The sequence below is a fragment of the Ictalurus furcatus genome, chromosome 13, assembly GCF_023375685.1.
Source record: "Ictalurus furcatus strain D&B chromosome 13, Billie_1.0, whole genome shotgun sequence".
NCBI lineage: Eukaryota > Metazoa > Chordata > Actinopteri > Siluriformes > Ictaluridae > Ictalurus > Ictalurus furcatus.
This window is the reverse complement of record NC_071267.1, coordinates 6942913-6966326: the sequence shown is the minus strand read 5'-3', so window position 1 is coordinate 6966326 and position 23414 is coordinate 6942913. Positions and strand designations below refer to the sequence as shown.

Here is a 23414-nt window from a genome sequence, read left to right as displayed (position 1 = left end):
AGAGGGGGATGAAAGTTGGGATTAAAAGTAATATAATTACATAGTAATATGTAATACAATGCAATATTAATGAACCTGATAAAACCCGGCGAGAGGGAAAAAAACCCTCAGCGTTGCTGTAGGTGTAGCGTTTCTGATTCTTTCAGCAAAAAGTGCTTCATGAACTTGATTCAGGGGTATCCCATCAGCCTTCTAAAGCAAGTTAAGTGGGGAAAAAAAAAAGTCATTTTCTACAAGATTTAGTTTTTTATTGTACAACAACTGTTATTTCCTCCACAACAGTCAGACAGTCACAAAATTAACACAAAGAAAGAAAGAAAGAAAGAAAGAAGTGCTGAACAATAAAATCTATTACACAGGCATTACTTTAACTGATCACAATAAATCAACTTGATCACTGATTAAATGAAAGTCAGTGCTAACAAAGCTGCACTACACACACTCGAGAAGAAAAACAAGAAAGTACACGTGTGTGTGTGTGTGTGTGTGTGTGTATATATATATATATATATATATATATATATATTAGTGTCTCCAAATACCAAAGCATCACTGAATACTTTAAATTCTTAATTACAAAAACTATAAACAATATACACATACAGTACGAGCTAGTTGGGCAAGATTTACACCCCCCAGAATAAATTAGGTACAACGTGGCTTTAATAGTTCTAGCGTATATCCGTGATATGTACAAGAGAAGAAATACACGGCCGACCCGGGCTATGCTTTTAAATAAATAAAGACAAGACGAGAGGGGGGGGAAAGAACTGACAAGAGGCAAACGTTTCCAACCTTCATGCAGGGCAGGCCCACTTTAACATTTAATAAGCAGTCAGGTTAAAGACATGGATAGACTAGAGAACAATGTTACACGTCGAGGCTCCAGAGGTAGTCACGGACATTTCAAAGTCAATGAATTAAACTGTGTGGAAAATACACTTACAAACAAGGACTTGAGTGCAAAAGACACACTTGTGCAACATGCAAAATGTTTTACAAACATCATCAAGAAATAACGCGGGGAGGAAACCCTTCAGGAAGTCATCTTTCCACCCTACCCCCCGATCCCACAAGCAAATACATTTAGAGTCTCAAAACAGTAAAACAGATGTACTTTACTAGTGCTGTAAAATTAAGCACCACGTTTAAGATTTCTTACATGATCGTTGAGAGAAATAAACAAACCAGCAAAAATAATAACGAATTGCACTACATACAGAGACTGAAGTCGAAAGCTGTAGTGCCTTTGTGTTGGTGTTTGAAATAAACAGACAGAGGAAAATTGTACCTTCCAAACGAGGGCGCGTTACTTCTTACACCAACTTAAACAATAAATAAATTAGCCTTCCTATTAAACAGATTATACGTGGTGGTAGTGTTACGCTAGAGTGTGCTACTTTTCTTCCTATTCAACTACAGGGGGTCAGTTTCAAAAAAGTTCAATAAATATTTTACAAAATGCTTTTTTTTTTTTTTTTTAATAAAATAAGAATATGCTGTGACCGAAACCAACTAATTTTTAAAAAAATGTGCAAAATAACAGCACGCAGTACGTTAATATGCGTTTTCTCGAAGACAAGTACTGCAAAAGATAGAACTTCCACGATAAAGGAGTGAGCTACTCCGGTGGCCACTTGCTCGCTAAAGCAGCCGAGGAAAGAAAAAAAAAAGCGACGATGGAGACGGAAGTGACCTGAAGGAAGTGAGGAACCAGTGTTGACCCTGCTGCTGGCTGCGTCTCATGCTCTCCATGTTCTGCTCAGTCACTGTGGGCTCCGTTCCGTGTCTTACACTCAGTGACGCTCCACAGCCCGGAGCTAACCGCTTACAGGGTACCTGTCCCATGATGCTCTTCACTCAGTGTGTGAGAGGCCATCGTGTTGCCTAAAGGTCAGAGCACTGCGGCTCGACGCTCATTTGTGCAGCTTCCAGTTCCACAGCAGGGGGTAGGACCAGGCAGAAGGGGGCGGAGGAGGGAGAGGGGCAAAACCCAGACATGCCTCTGCCACCCAGGCCTTCAGTCCCAACGCCAAAGCAGAGCCTACGGAGAAAGACACACACACGTGTCATGAAATTCAAAATGAGAGAGCGCTGCAACTAGCTTTGCTCTAACGTATCATTTCATATCAGAGCAGAATTTCTGTTGTCTAGGAGGGAAAAATTGGATAAGAGTTTCATCACAAACGTGCTGCAGGGTTAAACACACACACACACACACATCACTGCAAAATCTCTCATTCCGCAGCTCTACTGAAGGCGATGTACAGATGCAGTCTCATTTTTATACCACAACGTTGTTGAATTCCCCGTTGTGATTGAGACAGTAATATAAACATAATAGCTTTATATTAATGCTCTTATTCTAACACGTTATTGTTTCTATAGTAACAACTTATACCGGGACTTGCTGGATGAATTCTGGCCAAATAAATGGATTGTCGATACGACAACGGTAGTTTCCTGTGAGGAGCCATTTCTACTAATTAGTCTTCAGGACAGGGGGCTTTGTGCTTTCTGGTTTCTCAATAACATGACAAGCTGCATATTTCTGTCTCATTAACTGGAAGAGAGGCTGGTCAGGGAACTAGTTAACGAGGTAGGACTTTGGCAAACTGCTGTGGTATAAGAGGAATAAAAACACATGGCCGCATCACACCAGCCCGTCGGTGATCATTTTCCTGTAACATCATGCTTTATTCTATACATACATCATACTGTAATACGTTATAAGAAAGTCAGATGAATCACATGGGCCGGAAATTGGGCTCCACTCCCTCGTTGTTCACCTCTGCCGCCTTTCCCCTTAAAGTCACGTTCAGTTTCAACCAGGAAGAGGGGTGTTTTCATTGCAATTGTAATTCACCTTACAGCCAACAATGCTAAAAGCTAAAAAGAGGATGTTTTGTAATTAACAGAATATTATTGGTGGATGTAGCTTCAGAGGACAGTCTCTTCCTAAAGTATTGGAACAGCAAGGTCAATTTGTTTTTTTCTTCTTGCTATACAATGAAAACATTTTGGGTTTGAGATCAAAAGATGAACATGAGACGATAGATCGGAATTTCAGCTTTCATTTCCTGATATTTACATCTAGATGTGTTAAAAAATAACTTGGAACATGGCACCTTGTCTTTGAACCCACCCATTTTTTTCAAGTGATCAAAAATATTGGAACATGTGACTGATGGGTGTTTCTTGCTACCCAGGCATGTCCTGTTAAATTGATTGTTTAAACAACCAATAGTACTGAATGTCTACTCTTGGTTTGAGCCCTAGGTTTCACCTGTGAAGACTGCATTCGTTGTTAAAAAGGATAAACCATCATGAAGACCAAAGAGCTGTCTATGGGAGAAAAGCAAGCCATTTTGAAGCCGAGAAAAGAAGGAAAAATCTATCGGAGGCATCGCACAAACATTGGGCATAGCCAATACAACCATTTGGAATGTCCTGAAAAAGAACAAAACCACTAGTGTACTGAGCGACAGACAGAACAGGTCGGCCAAGGAAAACAACAGCAGCTGTTGACAGAAACATTGTGAGAAATGAGAATAAAATTATAACAGTATAACAGTTAGTGACATCACCAACCTAAACAGAGCAGGGGTGAAGGTATCACAATCCACCGTTTTAAGAAGACTTTGAGAGCAGAAATATTGAGGCTATGCCACAAGATGCAAACCACTCATCAGCAGTAAGAATCAGAAAGCCAGACTGGAATTCACAAAGAAATATAGAGATGAGTTACAAAAGTTCTAGAACCAAGATTAACCTCCACCAAAGTGTGCATCTGCTCATGATCCAAAACCTACACGTTAGAGGTTGACCGATAGCGGATTTTACCAAAACCGACAACTTAGTTGCACGGTACCTGCCGATAACCGATTAACCAACCGATAGTTATTAAAATTGATACTGAATGAAAACATAAAACTCAGAGTAACATATTGCTGAACTTTATTACAAAAATAAACTGTACCGGCTGCACCATGAAAATGTACTGTACTTCTTTAAATGAAATAAATCATGAAATATTATTATTATACATTATAGTATATTATTATAATATACATCCAAATTGAACCGAATAGTAACACTCCAAATAACACATAAAAACAGAGACATACAAAATGAATCAAAAAAACAATAACAGAATTAGTCGTGATTAGTTTTTATTTCGCCTCTAGAGGCCGCTCTCGTACTGTAGAATGACAGCGGACTCTTCTCAGCCGCTCCCGTCAACAGACGCAACCGGGAAAAACTATCGGTGAGGATTTTTTCCGATAACCAATAGCTCCAGTCATCAATTAAGGGTGCTGATTAATCGGCAAAACCAATCAATCGGTCGACCTCTAATATAAGCTCATGGTGGAAGTAGTGTCATGGGCTTGGGCTTGCATGGCTGCTTCTGATACAGGCTCACTAATCTTTATTGATGATGAAACTCATGATGGTAGCAGCGGAATGAATTCAGAAGTTGACATGAACATTTTGTCTGCAACTTTATAGAGAAATGCATCCAAATGAATCAGGAGGAACTTTATCATGCAGCAAGACAATGATCCAAAACACACTGCCAACTTTATAGTTGGACACTATAGTCCATCAAAGGACTTTATCAGGGGAGGAAAAGTGGAAGGTTTTAGACTGGCCAAGTCTATCAACAGACCTTAACCCAGTTGAGCAGCATTTCACCTCCTGAAAAGGAGAAACCCCCCTGAAATGAACAACTGAAACAAGCTGCAGTAAAAGCATCACAAAAGAAGAATGCAACAGTTTGGTGATGTCAGTGGGTCACCGACTTGTTGCACTTATTGCAAGCAAGGGATATGTGACCAAATATTAAGTGTTAGTTACATTAAGACTCTGTTCCAATACTTTTGCTCACCCAAGAATTGGGTGATCTGCCACCAAAGGTACCATTTTCCAAGTTCATTAACGCATCTAGATGTAAATATCAGGAAATGAAAGCTGTGCATCCTTTGATCTCAAACCCAAATGTATTCAGTGCACAGCAAAAACAACAGAATTGGTCTTGCCGTTCCAATACTTTCGGAGGGGATTGTAGTTCACCTGCTCTTGCCATGCTTGTAGTGTATGCGATACATTTATCTTTTTTAAGCACTTTACCCAACACTGCTGAGAGTAAACTAGACTCTTGACCTAAGGTTTTCGGTGCAACTGCACACGCTTCCCAAATTACACAACACTCGTCTCCTGGCTTCGGTTTAGGAAGCCAACAGAGCAGACGGAACTTATCGCGTCAGAACCAGGAGGTGTGGTGAATCAAATAATCAAATAAATAAGGCGCACGAGTTAGATAAAAAGAAGCTGACGGAGGCTGGAAAGCTTTTGGGCCAGAGTTCTGCTTTAAGCTGTTTGATCTGTGCCTGAACGTGTCCACATTCCAGAGCTCGCCGTACCTGGCCAGGACTCCATGCACTGCACACGCAAACACACACACATCGGCAGGCGTGAGTTCAGTCCAAGGTGTCGGGTGGAGGCGGAGCTCCGCGCTCCTCCTTACTGTGTGCTGCCTCGCTCGAGCCGGGCCCGTTCATCGTCACGCTGCGACTGCGGCCTGTCAGCTTCCAAAGCTCACTGGCAAACGACACGCACTTCCTCTTATCCTCACGCCCAATCTAGAGCACGCATGAATAAAGACACAAATCAGCAGAGAGCAAGACGAAGGACTGATGCCTCCTACACGCATAGAATAAACCAAACCATTTGTATCAGTAAGACTCATAACGTGTAATGTAAGTGGAGAAACTTTCGTCTCCCGTCTCATACCTGCTCCTTGAGTTTGAGGATGAACTTGCCAGGGCCCTTCCACTTATTCTGGGCCTGGAACACACACTCGTGATCAGGCAGCACACGCTGAGCGGGTTTAGCTGAAGACACCTTCTTCCCGGGTGCTTCACGGCCCACCTCCTCCATCAGCACGTAATCGCTGGGGTTGGGGTTGCTCAGGATGCTGACTGAGTACTTGGCTTTGCTCAGTGCCTGCGTGTAATCAGAGACGGACAGAGGGGTAGGTTAAATAAACGCCTATCCAGCAAACCAACCGAGCCCTCAGAGCTCGTTATAGCAATATACACACATTAATCTAGCACGGTATTCCGGCATGTTCTTAAATCACTGTTCCAATCATTAACAATACGAGTGACCATTACGTGCCACATTGTTCGGACCTGCTGAATGATGTCCTGTGCAGTGCTGTAGCGTGGTGCTTTAATGACCGTGCGAGGCTGCTCGGGCGAAACATCGTGAACCTGGACAAAGAACACGTCCTCGTCTCCTCCGCTGCTCGCTTCCACCGCTCGTTCCATCTTGTCGTTTTTCTCAGTCAAATTCTGCCAACACAGCGCACGTTTTAGTCAAAACAGTGCAGGGTGCGATTCAGTGAGCAGCCAGCAGGGGGAGCAAAGAACGTGCTGGTCACAAATAAACAAACATTGCTTGGTTTCCAGTCAAAACATCATAGTTCTTTCAATCCACTCAGCCACCAGCACATGCTTTCCATGTAATTCAACTTTTCAGAAAAGCGCCACTGCGTGAAACTGATCAGGTCACAGATTTGGAGGGAAAAATTTATCTTCTTAGTGAGCGAATATGAGGAGATTTCCATCATGCTGCCAATGTATCAACGCTGAAACATACCCAAAAATAATAACTTCTCTATTTTTGCGATGTTCAACAGTACATAATGTGACGTCCCAATTTAACAGTGGATGCATACGGCTAAGTCACACAAGCAGCTCATTCTCGATTTTCAAAGCTAGTGCGAAGGTAAACAACCTCCTCGTCCTAGTGTTAAAGTCTTTATTTAATCTTGTACTTTTAGATAATAATAAGTCTACATATTTAGACTGCTGCCGATACTAGCTAGGCCAGGTAAGAGCACTGTTATGGCTCCAATGTACATTTAACATGAGCTTTTTTTATTAAATATCAGCACAAAAGACAGAACGTCAGCACTTTTCTGGGAAAACAAATAGATTATTGTGAAAGCACCTCAGAAAATGTTTTGAGGTATGATCAGAAGAAATGGATTCTGAAAATGAGTGAGACTTTTTATATAAAATGTGATTAAAATGGGGAAATTTATCATCAACACTGCCACAATTCATTTTCATTTTGTGATATTTTATTGTTAGAAATACTAATCTGTGTCACTACTAGTCTTGAGTGGCCAAACGTTGCTATTTGACAAATTTAAGCCAATTATAAATATACTGATTTGCTCAATTGTTTCTAATTGTTGTGCAGTGTTTGGGCAGCTTGCTAACTGTCCCTTTTAGATCGACAGAGGAGATGAGATATTGTACCTACTGGTCAAAAATGGGAACTGCAACAAGTGCTACAAGGTACAATGAAGTCGCCAGTCATTCCGACTACTGGTTGCCATAGTAACCTTTAATCAATGGGTGGTGCCTCTAGCATTCCACATTTCACGACAAACCAGTTTATTTCCAGCTAAGATGAAACATTCTGGAGCGTCTGTATATAAAATTCACCAGTGTATATACGCATCATGTCCTAAGAGATGAAGGAGGAGCAGTGTGCGCTCTTTGCCGTTGCGGCCACCTATCTGCGGCGGAAGCACAAACGCCGGACACACAGGCAGCATGGTGGATCGCGGATCACGTGCGCTCTACTGTCTTCAGTCCCGTCGGAGTCGCTGCGCCAAGTCGCTCCAAATTCGCATAAAGTTAAACTTTTCTCAACTTTGTTGTGTTGCTGGACACGCCCACATCTAGTCGCTGGAAGTCGCCAGCTCTCAGTGAAAATGAATGGGCTCTGGTCGCTCTGTGTGTGAACGTACCTTAAGAGAGGCCAACTCTAGGCCAACTATATGCTCAAGAGAAGGAGGAGCAGACAGGACCGTTAATGACAGTTTTGGGCTAATTTACAAATACTCCACGCCCACCTCTTTTATAGCAGATAATCCGAATTAAATCGAATGAAATCTGAATAAGACCTCCGTTTACCTCCTCCTTGGCTTTAAGGCATAGGTGGCCCACGTAGCCCTCCTCAGGCTGCCAGCTGTGCAGCACTTTGAGAACCCTCTCGTCGGACGCTAGAGGACGCTGCTGAGGAACTTTCTTTGCGTCGCACTTTTCCTTTGACAGTGGTATCTTCTCTTCCATCAGGAAGTAGTCAGCGGAGGCATCTGGAACCAGCTGGCGAGGGCAAGAACACAGCGAGTGTTTACAGGAAAAGCACAGATTTATGTGAGTGTGTGGGAAAGTGTGCTGCATCTATTGTAGCTAGCAATGCCTTAATGTAATGCTGTAATCAAAAAGCAATATCAAATATAAACCTCCAGGCACTCACACTTCATTCAAAGCACATTTATCGGACACGTTTCTTCTCTGTTGATTTGCACTTGTACTGTAAACAATTGCAACACTGCTCCAATGCCACAATGCAAGAGATAGGAAACTTCTTTATTACTAAATTACACCACAATTACATGCTTATACAGTCAGGTGATGAATTAAAGTGGGAAAAAAACAACAACCAGTGGCTCCGTTTTTGCTGTTCGGGGTGGGGGGCATTTATTTATTTTGCTCACATGGTTTGGTTCCACTTGATCCTTTAAAGGGAAGGGTCACTGCAAATCGGGGGGGGGGAAAGTCATTCTGACTGATCACCTATGATGAAACATTTCTATAATTATGGGCTTGGTCACGTCCAGGATGACTCCGCCCCCACCCACAGGTGCACAAGGGCTGAATGGTTTCATGAGGATGAAAATAACGTAAATCATATGCTACGGCTTTCGCAGTCACCTGAGAGAGATTTTAGATCAATCAGCAGCAGCAGCATCATCAAAACACTAATCTATTGGAAGAAAGGTGCATTAAGGCTGTTCTGGTGGCTTGTGGTGTCACACCACCTTACTATCATAGTCCAACATACTTTGTCCCTTGTCCTTATATATGCATTTATCTGTTTATCTATTTATTCATCCATCCATTCATACATACTGTTATGTATCCCTCCATCTTCATTCATTACCTTCAGTTATCTATTTCATCTATCCATCTACCCATCCGTAGATGTATTTATTTTTCCCATTTGTTGTTCAATCCTTCTATACTACACATTTATTTCTTTTCTATCCATCCATCCCACCAAACCTTTATATTAGTCAGCTATCCAGTTCCTGCATTCACCCATCAGTCATCTTTGCGTGGATAGAAACAGGGCTTGAAAAGATGAATAGATACACAGGGGGCATCCATTCATCCATCCATCTATGTGTGTGTGTGTGTGACTCACCACGTTAAGTAGCTGCTTTGCTGTGGTGTGTTCTTTCAAGCCGAGCACAGTAAAAGGTTCGGGTCCTGGAGCGCCGTGCACCGTCACTTTGTGCTGCTGCGCCGCTCGCCTCTCCTCCGAGCTAAACAACTGAACAAACGAGAGAAGGGCAACAGCTCGTCATCCAACACCGTGCAGCATTAGATCACGTTATAATCCAGATAACTTCTTGTGTTCGTCTGTTATCACTAGGACTGCAACTAACGATTATTTTCATAATCGATTAGTTGGCCGATTAATTATGATTCATTTATTTGTTTATTTTCGATTAATCAGATGGGGCGGGGCGAACTTCCAGTACCATTTTTTCATTTATTTAAAATAAAATCCACACACTGAGTGTTACGAATATTAACGTAAGACTAAAACTTTACACAACTATTTGTCCAATTATATAAGACTGAAAAGCACCAAATACACACACCAGAATATATATTATTCATTTAGGACTGTAGTTTAATTCCGTGCCCTTTTTTTTTTTTTTTCATCTATAAAAAGTAATGCATACATATACATACATACATACATACATACACACACACACAATGTATAGTATTTATGCATTACTTTTTATGGATGCACAAACAGCACAGAATTGTACAGTCCTAGCAATGCCTGGTTGATTGGTAGAACCTGTCATTCCCCAGGGATTGGTTCAAATACCAGGTTCAGTTACATTTTATTGTTGGTGTGACATTTAATTTGACTCTCTGAATTATCTTTTGTTTATTTTATCCATCAATGTGACATTTGAACTTTACCACTCATAGGTTTTTGCAAATGATCATTTCATTTGTAAATAAATTTAAAATAAATCCATCAATGAACGATCGTCAGCTCAGCTAACGTGATATTTGTGAATGCACGCGAATAACCAAATTGATTAATTTTAAAACATCTCATTTGAATATATTTTGGTACATTTAACAAAAATATATATATAATATTATTTAAACATTTTTAAAACTTTCCTACGGACCCCCTGCAACTACACCACTGACCACTAGGGGTCTGCGGAAACACTGCTCTAGACTGTAGAAAACATAGTGCATAGTGTAAGTGTATAGTACATCATTTGGGACACAACTTCTTTACTCTCTGAAGCGTGTTTTCGAAACAGAAGTAACGTAATGAGTAAATGTACCGTGCGCAGACCAACTAATCGATAATGAGATTCGTTGGCAACTATTTTCATAATCGATTATTATCGATTTTATCGATTAGTTGTTGCAGCTCTAGTTATCACAGATTAAAAATGACATCAGATTCAGCCCGAGTTCAGCAAAGCAGTAACAGACTGTGAGGAAAGCAGGACTACATGCCAAGCAGATCTCTATGATTTCCTGTATAGGTTCAGGCGCTGGCCTGGAATATTGAGTATTTGGGGACGAGTCACATTCTTAAGCTGTTAAAACAATCAGAACTATTCCCAACATGTTGTCCTGTTCCCTGGACACGTTCCATGGAACTAGACACTGGAGCTCTGAGACCTCGGCTTAATTGTGAGTACGACTCCACAAATACACAAAATGAACGAAAGACATTTCAGGAATTTTGTTTGGAACATGAATGCGCAATTAAACCAATCAACGTGCACTACTTCTGCGTTTACTACATATATAATTATCACTTGAACTGGTGAGAGACATGGACAAATAATTGTACCCAGTAAAGGGAAGTAATAAGGGCCATGGAAAGGAAAGTAATTCGTAATAATTGGTGGAAAGAAAATGAATTAAAAGACACAGAGGCTGTAGAGCAGTGGTCACCAAGCCCTCTGCTTCTTCCTTGAGATCGCCGACCAAAATCAAACACACCTGTTTTTGTTGATCAAGAACTTCTTAAGGCAGTGACTAGATGGGCACGAGCTAAAGTCTTCAGGAAGGTAGATCTCCAGAAGCAGGGTTGGTGACCACTGTTATAGAGTGATTTCAGATGTGGCTCTCGTGACGGGTTCTTACCACAGTGGCCGGTCGTGCTCCTCCATCAGGACTCTCCTCTGTCTTGCGGCTGAACAGGAAGAGGGTGGAGACCTCCAACGCCTCGTTGTGCTGATTCCTCAGCTGCAGGTGTCTGTAGCCTAAAGGAAGCATGCGTGAACAGAGTTAACGCGAACTCTGATTTTCTGGAACACTCGTACTGACATTTTCCATACTGCGTCATTATTAAAATCAGCTACACTGAAGATAATACACAAAGCAGGTGTATGTGGCAAGGCCTATTTATAGAAAGTCTCGGGGCTTGGCTCTTGCCTACGACACCCTAATAAAAAGAAACGCGCTGTGCTAGCGCTGGCAATGTTTCTGACCGGGTTTAAGCGCCTTCAGCGGTAGGATCCTCTGCGCCGTGACCTGTGAGCTGTTGTTCTCCACGACAGCCAGACGTAGGAATGTCAGGTCTTCGAAGTGCACCTGGAAGGTGAAGCTCTCGCTCCACATGGGGTTGAGTGTGTTGCGGTGGATGGGCTTAGTGCGGAAGTGGCAAGCGTCAGCCGGCAAGCTAAGCACCTCCACCTCCACACACGGGCTGCCATTGCTGTTCCCCGGGCACACGTTCTGCCCAGATACCACCTGGTAAACGGAGAAGGACAGCAAGAGTGCAGTTAAAGCACACTACTGTGGATGACACGGTAAAATAAACACCTGTTTAAATAACGTCTCAGGAATAACACAAAGCTTTTGTAAACCTTAGTGCTTCGTATGCATCGGCCGTGTTTACACAATAAACTCGGCACTGTATACGGCACCGCATAGCAAATCCCATCAGTACTCCCCATTGCTGAGAGGGTGATGGACGGGTTTCTGTCCACACTACCAAATAAGCCAAAGACTATCCAGCAGAGGCACCATTAGCTTAAGTGATGGGTAAACCAACCCCTGAATAAATACGATAAAATTTCAACCAGTACTACAACTGCCTAAATTTACAAGCAAAGCTGCTGTGTGTTTAAATATTATTGTGTGCACATTGCACTTCCATCCATGACGCCTTCAACCCAAGCCAATACAGAACACAGAACACAATCTGGGCTTAGTTTCGTAAAAGGCAAATAGCAATTTGAGCGAGAATTACAGTACATGGCACACTCTCTACCAGTTAAGATGATATTGAATATACAGTGCTTTGTCCCCAAAGTTATTACAATATTAGTGCATGCACAGTTTGTTTTTAACCATCTGACTCATGTTTTAATTTATTTTTTTTAATTATAATGAGGAGTCATTCCATAATTGGGAAACATTGAAGCAAAGAGGTCTGCATTAGGACATACGGTCAGTTCCATAAATATTCGGAGACTTTGGAGTTATTATTATTATTTTAGGTGTTGACCACAGTATATTGGAGATGAAATTAAATAATGACTTTTAAAGGGACCAAAAGTAACTGGACAAACTTAACCAATAATACAGTTTTAACATTTGGTCACAAATCCTTCACAGTCACTGAAGTCTGGGAGTTCCATAGACGTCACCAAACGTGGCTTTCTTCCCTGGTGATGCTCTGCCAGGCCTTTACTGCAGCTGTCTCCAGTTCCTGCTTGTTCTTGGAGTGTTGTGCCTTTTTTTTTTTTAAACTGTTTTACCTTTGGCAAGTGAAATGCAGCTCAACTGGATTCAGGTCAGGTGATTGGCTTGGCCATTTCTTTGCCTTAAAAAAAAAGTCTTGGGTTGCTTTCGAAGTATGCTTCTGATCATTGTCTACTTGCACTGTGAAGCACATTTGGCTGAATCCGAGTAGATAATATAGTCATATACACTTCGCAGTCAGCAGTCACATCATCAATAAATACAAGGGAATCAATTCCACTGGCAGCCATGCATGCTCACGTCATAATATGGGGTGGAATGTTTCAGATCATGAGCAGTTCCCTTCCCTTCTCTTCCTATCATTCTGGTTCAAGTTGATCTACCTCATCTGTCCAAAAGATGATGTTCTAGAACTGTACACGCTTTTGAAATATGTTTTTGGCAAACTCTAATCTGGTCTTCCTGTTTTTCAGGCTTCCCAATAGTTTACATCTTGTGGTAAGGTAAACCATCTGTATTTACTCTGGTGAAGTCTTCTCTTTGAGGACTGAGATATGCCTACCTCCTGGAGGGTGTTCTTGATCGGGCAAACTGCTGTGAAGGGGCTTTTCTTCACCAGGGAAAGAATTCTTCAGTCATCTCCCACAGCTGTTTTCCATCGTCTTCCCTGGCCTTTTGGTGTTCATGAGCTCACCAGTGCCTTCTCTTTTTTCTTACCAATGCACCATATAGTTAATCTGTCCACACCTAATGTTTTTCCATCTCTCTGATGGGTTTGTTTTCGATTTTTTAGCCTAATGATGGTTTGCTTCACTGACGGTGACGGCTCTTTGGACATCATATTCAGAGTTAAAAGTATCGGATTCCAAATGCGACTGCTACACCTAGACCTTTTATCTGCTAACTTGCAAGTGAAATAATGAGGGAATAACGCACACCTGACTGTGGAACAACTGAGCAGCCGACCGTCTGGTTACTTTTGGTGTCTTAAAAAGACGGGGGGAACCACATGGCTGTAATTCCTACATTAGGATGTAAATGCACTGAAGTTAAAGCTGAAAGTCCACACTTAACACTCATATACATTACTTACGCTCATTACATTACTCCAACATCCAAATATTTATGGACCTGACTGTAACTATAGCTTTCAATAAAGCCGTGTGTGTGTGTGTGTGTGTGTGTGTGTGTGTGTGTGTGTGTGTGTGGTGACCAGAATTCGCCACATGTACCTTGCTGGGCCATTTTTGCAGCTTTTATGTAAAGCCCCTTAATGTATCATTTTGATTACGAGGTTACAGTTAGCTTTAGATATAGACACAGTATTAATACTTAGGTTATTATGGAAGGTCCTCACAAGGATAGCAAGACAAATGTGCGTGTGTGTGTTCTTACAGTAAGTGAGTAGACAGTAGGGCTCATGTGCTCCAGGTCTCGCTCCAGTGGGCTGAACTGATGGTACAGATAGCAGGTGCGATCCCATAACACGGGTGGCTTCAGGACAAAGCCGCAGTGACCGTTCACCTCGAACAGAGCAGTGTTCAGCTGCATGGGCAGATCTGCATGTGGAAAATTACAATTTAAAAAAAATTTTTTTTACAAATTCCTTTCGCCCTATTTGCCAATACGAGTGAAGGCTAGCACATGCTTCCTCTGAGACGTATGAAGTCAGCCACCGTATCTTTGCTTTCCATTCATGCTACATCACAATACAGCTGAACACTCGGAGGAAATGCTGTCTGCCCTCTTCCACATACCGGAGCTCCCAGACACTTTATGATTGGCTACGTTGCTGTGAATGTTCAGGGAGAGAGAGTAACGCCATCCCTCCCACCCACAGATAATGATACTAATAATGATAAGGAGTCTTTATTGGTCACATACATTACAGTGAAATCCCATATTCACTGTGCTGTGAATACCCCAGCATGTCAGGAAGCTGGGGTCAGAGTGCAGGGTCAGCCATGACACAGCACCCCTGGAGCAGAGAGGGTTAAGGGACTTGCTCAAGGGCTCAACAGTGGCAGCTTGGCAGTGCTGGGGCTTGAACCCCCGACCTTCCGATCAGTAACCCACAGCCTTAACAGTCAAGCCACAACTGCCCCCATCATGGCCGATAACGCTTTCTTGGCTTCCCGACAGTCCCGGAGATAAAGTGAACACTTTTTTTTTTTTTTTGTACCACTCGGGATCGAAATATTCTCCATTTTACAAATTTCCATTGCTGGGCTTCAGATTCTGGAGAACCTCATAGTATCATTTCACTTCCAGCTGCGTTTGCTCGGGTCATCGCGAATTACATCCGTTAAACATCAATTTCCCGTGCGGACATTACCAGGCAATTATTTCGAAAGGTCATAAAATAGGGTTCTAAATGTACTATCAAGCGCTGTTAATATTTCAGCAGTTGTAAAAAGTTAATAACATTTTACTCGTTATTCAAGAATGCATTATTAATAAGAATCAAGTCTCAGTGATTAACATCTGATATTAAATTCTATGTATCTTGCAGTAGAAAAAATAAATAAAAAATTCCCGGTTAAGAAACATCATTTTTGATAGCTGTTGTAAGAGCGCCGCTCACCGTCGGTCTGGTAGTTGAGGGCGACGAGTTGGATGCCATGCAGCCAGAAGCAGAGGGGGTTGGGGTTGGCAGAGTCGATGCGTGTGGCAGCAGGGTAGGTGCGTAACAGCTGGCGCTCTGTGTGCCCAATCAGTTTGGCGGAGTAACGACGACACAGGCGCTTGGCAGCGTTCTCATTCACCGATGAGATGTGGTAGCACTTGGGTGTGCGGATGATGGCGCTCAATGAGGGCGTTGTGCCTGTCGCTGGCATCGTCTGCTCCTCCCAGCTTGACCTTGTGCCATCCATACTGGCTGCAACGGAACAGGATTGTGATGAGGACAGAGACAGATCAAAGGGAAAGAAACTAGAGATGCACCGATGTATCGGCCGATACCGGTACATCGGTGAAAAAAAGCTATTTTTCACGCTATCAGCCGATAGTTTAAAAACATCTGATGATCAGGGACGATTATACTCTGTCAATCAAAAGAGGGCGAGGAAAACACAGCGATTTCGTGCTGTGTGTAAAGATGTCTCTTGTGTGGAATGTCGACAAAACTGCAGTTTGTAATCTCTGTAAGCTCGGCACTGCAAAAATTTTTACACTGCAAGTGAGCAGAAGTGAAGCGGGAGTTTCGGCATAGAGTCTAATTATTTTATTTTTGCCGAGCTGCTCGAGCTGCTCGCCCTGAATTAAAGCGCCAGTACACAGTTGAAAGATTTAAATGAAGATAAGTTGACAAAAAAGTATAAATTGCACATAAAAATATATTTGTAGAGTAGTGTATTTCATATGCAGTTAATGTTAATATATAAAAAAAGCTTATATTATATATTACCAGTCTGATGTTCAGTGATGAAGTAGAAATGCTTTTGTTTTTGGAGAGTGAATGTGAGACTAACAGGAGGTTTTTTAGAATTCAGTCAATGTTAATATGAATTAATAACATTCAATAAGTTAATAATCTTACTTTAATCTTCAGAATTGAGTTCATGTGTTAACGTGAGTAATGTGTTTTGTGTTGATGAGACCAGTTACTGTGAAACAACTTGTTGAAATGGAGAGAATAAAGTTTTTATTTGCATTTCCTTCAGAATTGTGGAATTAATTATTATTCATTTAAAAGAAGGTATAAAAGGCAGAACTATCGGCATCGGACGATATCACTCTGAATAATCGGTTATCGGTATCGGACAATATCACTCTGAATAATCGGTTATCGGTATCGGACAATATCACTCTGAATAATCGGCATCGAACGATATCATTCTGAACAATCGGCATCGGACGATATCATTCTGAATATTCGATATCGGACGATATCACTCTGAATATTCGGCATCGGCCGATCTCATTATTTGCATTTCCTTCAGAATTGTGGAATTAATTATTATTCATTTAAAAGAAGGTATAAAAGGCAGAACTATCGGCATCGGACGATATCACTCTGAATAATCGGTTATCGGTATCGGACAATATCACTCTGAATAATCGGCATCGAACGATATCATTCTGAACAATCGGCATCGGACGATATCATTCTGAATATTCAGTATCGGACGATATCATTCTGAATAATCGGTATCGGACGATATCATTCTGAATAATCGGTATCGGACGATATCATTCTGAATAATCGGTTATCGTATCGGACGATATCACTCTGAATAATCGGCACCGGACGATATCATTCTGAATATTCAGTATCGGACGATATCATTCTGAATATTCAGTATTGGACGATATCATTCTGAATAATCGGCAATGGACGATATCATTCTGAATATTCAGTATCGGACAATATCATTCTGAATAATCGGCACCGGACGATATAATTCTGAATATTCGATATCGGACGATATCACTCTGAATAATCGGCACCGGACGATATCATTCTGAATATTCAGTATCGGACGATATCATTCTGAATAATCGGCACCGGACGATATCATTCTGAATATTCGACATCGGACGATATCATTCTGAATAATCGGCACCGGACGATATCATTCTGAATATTCGATATCGGACGATATCACTCTGAATATTCGGCATCGGCCGATATCATTCTGAATAATCGGCACCGGACGATATCATTCTGAATATTCGATATCGGACGATATCACTCTGAATATTCGGCATCGGCCGATATCATTCTGAATAATCGGTTATCGTATCGGACGATATCCCTCTGAATAATCGCTATCGGACGATATCATTCTGAATAATCGGCACCGGACGATATAATTCTGAATATTCGATATCGGACGATATCACTCTGAATATTCGGTATCGGACGATATCACTCTGAATAATCGGCACCGGACGATATCATTCTGAATATTCGGTATCGGACGATATCATTCTGAATAATCGGCACCGGACGATATAATTCTGAATATTCGGTATCGGACGATATCATTCTGAATAATCGGCACCGGACGATATCATTCTGAATAATCGGCACCGGACGATATCATTCTGAATAATCGGCACCGGACGATATCATTCTGAATATTCGATATCGGACGATATCACTCTGAATAATCGGTTATCGTATTGGACGATATCCCTCTGAATAATCGCTATCGGACAATATCATTCTGAATAATTGGTTATCGGTATCGGTCGATATCACTCTGAATAATCAGTTATCGTATCGGCTGAGAAATTTAGTATCGGTGCATCTCTAAAAGAAATGCAATTAAGTGACACGAGCAAAGCCAGGGAGCGTGTGGTGGCGTGGGAAAACCTTTCCTATGGTCATATTTGGACATTTTCTACTATATATTTCTGAAAACAAGTTCTAGCATTTTAATGTCTGTTTATCCCCAAAAGCGAGAGGAGAGAAAATAGCATTTAAAGATTTCATTCCAATTCCAGTGAAAAAGGCCCACCTACATCAACATTTGTACCATAACTTCAAAAACGACTGGCATTTAAGCATACGAGCGCTGCAGTATGTTGTTCCTGTCCTGCTATGAAAAGGTGAAAGGTATAAACATCAGCTGAATGCTAACATAACTTGTGAGCTATGAATCATATCTGCGCCGTTCTTGGCACTACTGGTTGCATAGCTGAGTTGGCACCACGCAGGTCAAGTGAGTAGCTACTGCATTCTAGTGTCTTGAGCACATAAACTGTCTGAATGCTGATGTCCGAAATGGGATCAAGTGAATAAATTCCTATCTGCGCATTTACTCATGCCAAGAGCCACTTCCTGGAAGCGTGCTGTGAGAGAAGACTTTTTTTTTTTTAATGTGCATTTGGGGGTGGAAAAGTTAAGCGGCCTTTTCCCAGGGGTGCTCTAAGTGGGTGTTCTGTTTCCTGTGTGAGCTGTGCACAGTGCAGCAGTACCTTTCCCTGAGCCGCGCACCAGCGTCACCGGTTCGCCAGGGCTCCCACGGACTGGGGCGTTGCCAAAGATGGATTTTCGGCTTTTGCGCTCCTTTCCTCTGTTAGAGCATGATGGGGAGTGGGTGGATAGGCCTAGTTCCCACACACACACACACAGAGAGAAACACAAACACACACAAGAGCGTTAGGGTTCTGGCTGGAGGGCATTGGTCTCCTCAGGCTCCCAGTAGATTGGAGCTGCTTGTTTGTTTAGCCTGTGCTCAAGGGACTGATGTTATTTCCATTCAACTTGAGCACCTGATTCTAATTTACCACCATGGGAGTCTCTACTGTCTTGACATGCTCACTGTGCAGCTAGTGAAAAAGGCAGTATCAGGACTCACTCACAGAACCTTCGCTCAGACAAATGACAATCAGTGCCTCCTATATGTAGAAATAGGTCATGTCTGAAATATAGGGCTACATGGGACATCGTTTGTTAAAGTGCACCTATTATGGTTTTGAAACGTGCGTAATTTTGTTTTAAAAGTCTCTTACAATAGATTTACACGCATCCGAGGTCAAAAAACACTTTAATGTGCTCAGAATTTAAACTGCAGCATTACCTTTTCCCCCCAGTGTCACAAACGACTCGTTCAATGATTCGTTCTAAAGGATTCATTCTAAACTACTCTTTTCAGAGAGCATACTCTGCTCTGATTGGTCAGATTTCCCAATCTGTTGTGATTGGTCTACCGCTGTCAGTGAGCAGCCGATGAAGACCAGAGGCGGGGCTTTTTGTTACAAACCTACATAGGTTAGTACAGGAAGCAAGTCTGGAATCACTAACGACTCGTTTCAGCTGTTCAGAATCGGTTCCTTCTTTTGGTAGTCAATAACTCAGTTTGTCGTGCGCTTTGATTTTTGAAAGTCTGCAGACTCTTACATTCACAAACAGCTGCATACATAACACACTACATGAAAGGTAATATCTGAAAAACCATAATAGGTGCACTTGAAATCATTGTTGCCTGCTGCCATAACAATATAGCAAGCGAACGCTAGAGAATGGCAGCTTTATTGTGTTTATTATCAACACGTTCTCGCTCTGGGCTGAGTTTCCTAAAAAACCGAAACAAGCGAGCATGACACTGAACACTTCCTCTAACAGATAAGATGGTAGTTGAAGTTAGTCTTGCAAGCCAGAGATCTAGCTTTTGGCTAGACTTATGTCTATGTGACGCTGTGTCACTAGACATGATCAACCGCCCGCGTTCGCAGAGAGAAACAATTTGGTCCGATTTGTCCGACATTTAAAGATGAACCACGTATGCTCTCCTGGAGCCCATAAGCAAACACACACAAGATTATCGCATTTCCTCAACACCGTTTGGAACGAAATTTTTTGAAAAGTTTTCATCAAAGACACGATGCCAGTAGCATTTATTTTTTTCAGTCTGGTAATTATAACTCGCTCAGAAAAGTACACAGTGTTCAAAACTTTCTGTTCCTGTCTGAAGCGTGCAGACAAACATGCCTAAGATTCCGAAGCTTGTGGCCAGAAAGGCGTACAAAACCTATGAAACGCTCCGGGGCCTGTGGGTGGAGCTTCGGAAGCAGAGACTAATCTTAATGTTAAGATGCTTTTAGGAACTTCTAGTGTTGCAGATGAGTTTTGTTCCTAATTTAACACGCACAGATCATTTCGAGAAATCGAAAGGGTTAGCAAATGGATTTTTCCTACGTTGCAGCTATAAATTATGAGCGGATACGAGCAGGGTGTTACGTTCACGTCGAGGACGCTGAACCTACCCGGGAACTTGATTGCTTGGCAGTAGATGACGAGGTCCGAGAGCTCCTGTGCGATCTGCCTACTTTCTTTCTCGTTCTGTGGCAGGTAGAACTCCTCCCCCAGCTCCATGTCAAACATCTGCACAATCGCAGTAAAGAAGCAGGCCGCACGTCAACCCTCGTGTACAGACGTGCTAAAGAGAGTGCAGAATCACAGAGAGGCACAAGCACAAGCCTACCTTTCCTTTACTCCCTGCTTTCTTAATCCTCTTTGGCATCTCGTCGTTGGACTCGTACTGAAGCTTCTCGGTCGACGACTTCCCCTCTGGCTTGTCATCCAGGATGTTATCTGTGCAGGAAGGTGCGAGAACATAACGCGGCACGTTTGCGTGGTTTTAGGCCCTCGCACAGCCGCTCATACAGAGACACAGGAAGCGGAAGCACGGATTTCTTTTTCAAATTAGGCTTTGAAGCGATAACACCGGCGAGGCCGATACAAAAGAACCCACGTTCGAAAAGCTTCGCTCGAGAAGTTATTTCATTGCGATTCGATGGCATGCTGGATTGGGTCCCTGGGGTGTGCCGGATGGGAACGGGCAACGTGAAAGGAAAGAATCCCTCGTCTCTTTCAGAGAAGGAGCACGGAGGGGCCTGAGAAACCAGATGGCTTTGTTTTTATTCTCCGATGAGCCTGTGCCGCTAGCAAGGTCACATCGTTTTCAAAAGAGTGTGGACAGAGGGGATGGGGAAGGGGAAGGAGAAGGAGAAGGGAGGGAAGCTTGATGTTTACACACCACACCAGCCGTTTTAGAGAAGTCACAGCACTGCTCCAGCCATTACACCAAACACACAGACAATGCGCTGCTTCTTTTTAATCAGTCCCGCTCAGTTCCTAGATACCTTCACCTGCGCAAATCAAGGCCTCATACAGAGCAAAGCAGAAGACGGCGTACATTTAAAAACCGAGATGCACGCACATGCACACGCACACACACACACACACACACACACACACTCAATCACGGTTTACCTTCCTGGCTATAAGAGGCAGTGGAAGCATTGAGGACATCAGCTACAAGAGGGGAGAGATGAAAAGAAAAAAGGGCAGAGGAGAGAAAGGAAGGCAGGAAGGAAGATCAATAAGATGAGTAAATCCACATGCTTCGGAATAAAGATGCTGTTCTACGTAACTTAGTGTTTAACATGGGAAAGGACTTGGGGGAGAAAAAAAGGAAACGCTTTAGTAAATTCTAAACAGACCCAACATCCTGTCAAATCCAATTCTGCTTGAGTAAGGTGCAAAACCAAGCCTACCATCAGACAGTGACTCATAGTCGTAGTCGTACTCGTCTTCCTCCTCTTCTTCCTCTTCGTTGTTGCCAAGAGAACCAGTGGCGACGGTGCAGTTATTGGCTTGCGCTTGCATGTGTGCTAGCTGAAGTGCCTGAACAAATGAAAAAGGAGGAGAGAAAACAAAACTCCTACATCATTCCACCTTATCGCTCTCGTCTATCCTCCGGCGCATCCATATACGCCGAGGTCGTGCGGATGTTACAAATCGCCAATCACGTTACCGCTTGTTCGGTTCACGTCTGTAAAAGTAGAGGGTGGGATTTCTCAATAAATGATGAGCGTTGATTGTAAGACTGCTTTAAAAGGTAGACTTCACCAGTGAAGACGGACTGCGTTTAAAGAAAGCTACTCATTGTTTAACATTTCCACATTGTTCTGGTGAAACCTAAGAAGGTTGAAGATATATTAGTGGAAGAAGACAAAGCTGTCAAAAACGATATCAGGTTTGCGGGAGACCGCTACACATACACCGAGCAGCCAGAACATTAAAACCACCTGCCTAATATTGTGGTCCTACTTGTGCTACCAAAACAGCTCTGACTCATCGAGGCATGGACTCCATAAGATCTCTGAAGGTGTGTTGTGGTATCTGGCACCAAGACGTTAACAGCAGATTCTTTAAGTCCCGTAAGTTTTTTATGAGGTGGGGCCTTTATGGATCGGACTCGTTTGTCCGGTACATCCCACAGACGCTCGATTGGATGGAGATCTGGGAAATGCGGAGGCCAAGTCAACACCTTGAACTCTCTGTCATGTTCCTCAAACTGTTCCTGAACATTTTTTTTTTTTTTAGCATTGCCGGGCGCATTATCCTGCTGAAAGAGGCAATTGCGCCATGGTCCAGTTCTGATGCTTACGTGCCCATTGTAGGTACTTTCGGCGGTGGACAGGGGTCAGCATGGGCTACGTAACCCCATACACTGCAACCTGCGATGCACTGTGCATTTTTTCAGCAATTTGTGTTACAGTAGCTCTTCCGTGGGGTCGGAGCAGACAGGCTAGTGCACATCAGTGAGCCTTACGCGCCCATGACCCTATCGCCGGTGTACCGGTTGTCCTTCAACCACTGCCTACCGGGAACACCCCACAAAACCTCTTACCCAGTAGTCTAGTCAACAGAATTAGACCCTTGTCAGAGTTGGTTTCTTCGAGAACTGACTTTCCACTTGCTGCCTAATATATCCCATCGTAACGAGACAATCAAATGTTATTCACGTCACCCGTCAGTGGTTATAATGTTATGGCTGATCGGTGTGTAACTACCGTCATGCTTTGAACAGTGTAATATCTACCCACCTTTTGTTTTAGGATGTCCACAGGGGCCTGATGTGCCTTTAGCTTCTTGTTCTTGAGTAAGATCTTGCCCCTTAGCTGCCAAGGTGAGGGGAGCAGTGGGTCATCAGAGAAATCACTCTCAAAGAGAAACTTGGTTACCAGCTTGTCTCCGAACACCACCTTCAAGCCAAAACCCCCCCCAAAAACGAGTACATGAAGTCGCTATGTGAGAAA

General features: G+C 42.7%; 1 protein-coding gene across 6 annotated transcripts in view; it reads right to left on the bottom strand.

Annotated features, from left to right (window-relative positions):
* Positions 1–20: 20 nt before the first annotated feature.
* The window catches only part of plce1 (phospholipase C, epsilon 1), a 102172-nt gene continuing 78778 nt past the window's right edge, over positions 21–23414 (bottom strand). For 4 of the 6 annotated variants that reach the window (XM_053640051.1, XM_053640052.1, XM_053640055.1 and 1 more), the window contains 16 exons: positions 23202–23360; positions 21867–21996; positions 21583–21624; positions 20792–20901; positions 20574–20691; positions 18783–18914; positions 15442–15735; positions 14253–14416; positions 11639–11900; positions 11292–11410; positions 9292–9420; positions 7995–8186; positions 6195–6356; positions 5794–6006; positions 5528–5642; positions 21–2044 (listed from right to left, as the gene is read on the bottom strand). In XM_053640051.1, the coding sequence (XP_053496026.1) occupies positions 1917–2044; positions 5528–5642; positions 5794–6006; positions 6195–6356; positions 7995–8186; positions 9292–9420; positions 11292–11410; positions 11639–11900; positions 14253–14416; positions 15442–15735; positions 18783–18914; positions 20574–20691; positions 20792–20901; positions 21583–21624; positions 21867–21996; positions 23202–23360 (2469 nt within the window). In that variant the 3' untranslated portion in view covers positions 21–1916. Of the gene's footprint in view, positions 2045–5423; positions 5643–5793; positions 6007–6194; positions 6357–7994; positions 8187–9291; positions 9421–11291; positions 11411–11638; positions 11901–14252; positions 14417–15441; positions 15736–18782; positions 18915–20573; positions 20692–20791; positions 20902–21582; positions 21625–21866; positions 21997–23201; positions 23361–23414 lie in introns of all 6 variants that reach the window. The other 2 variants (XR_008387505.1, XM_053640053.1) reach the window with 2 other exon arrangements.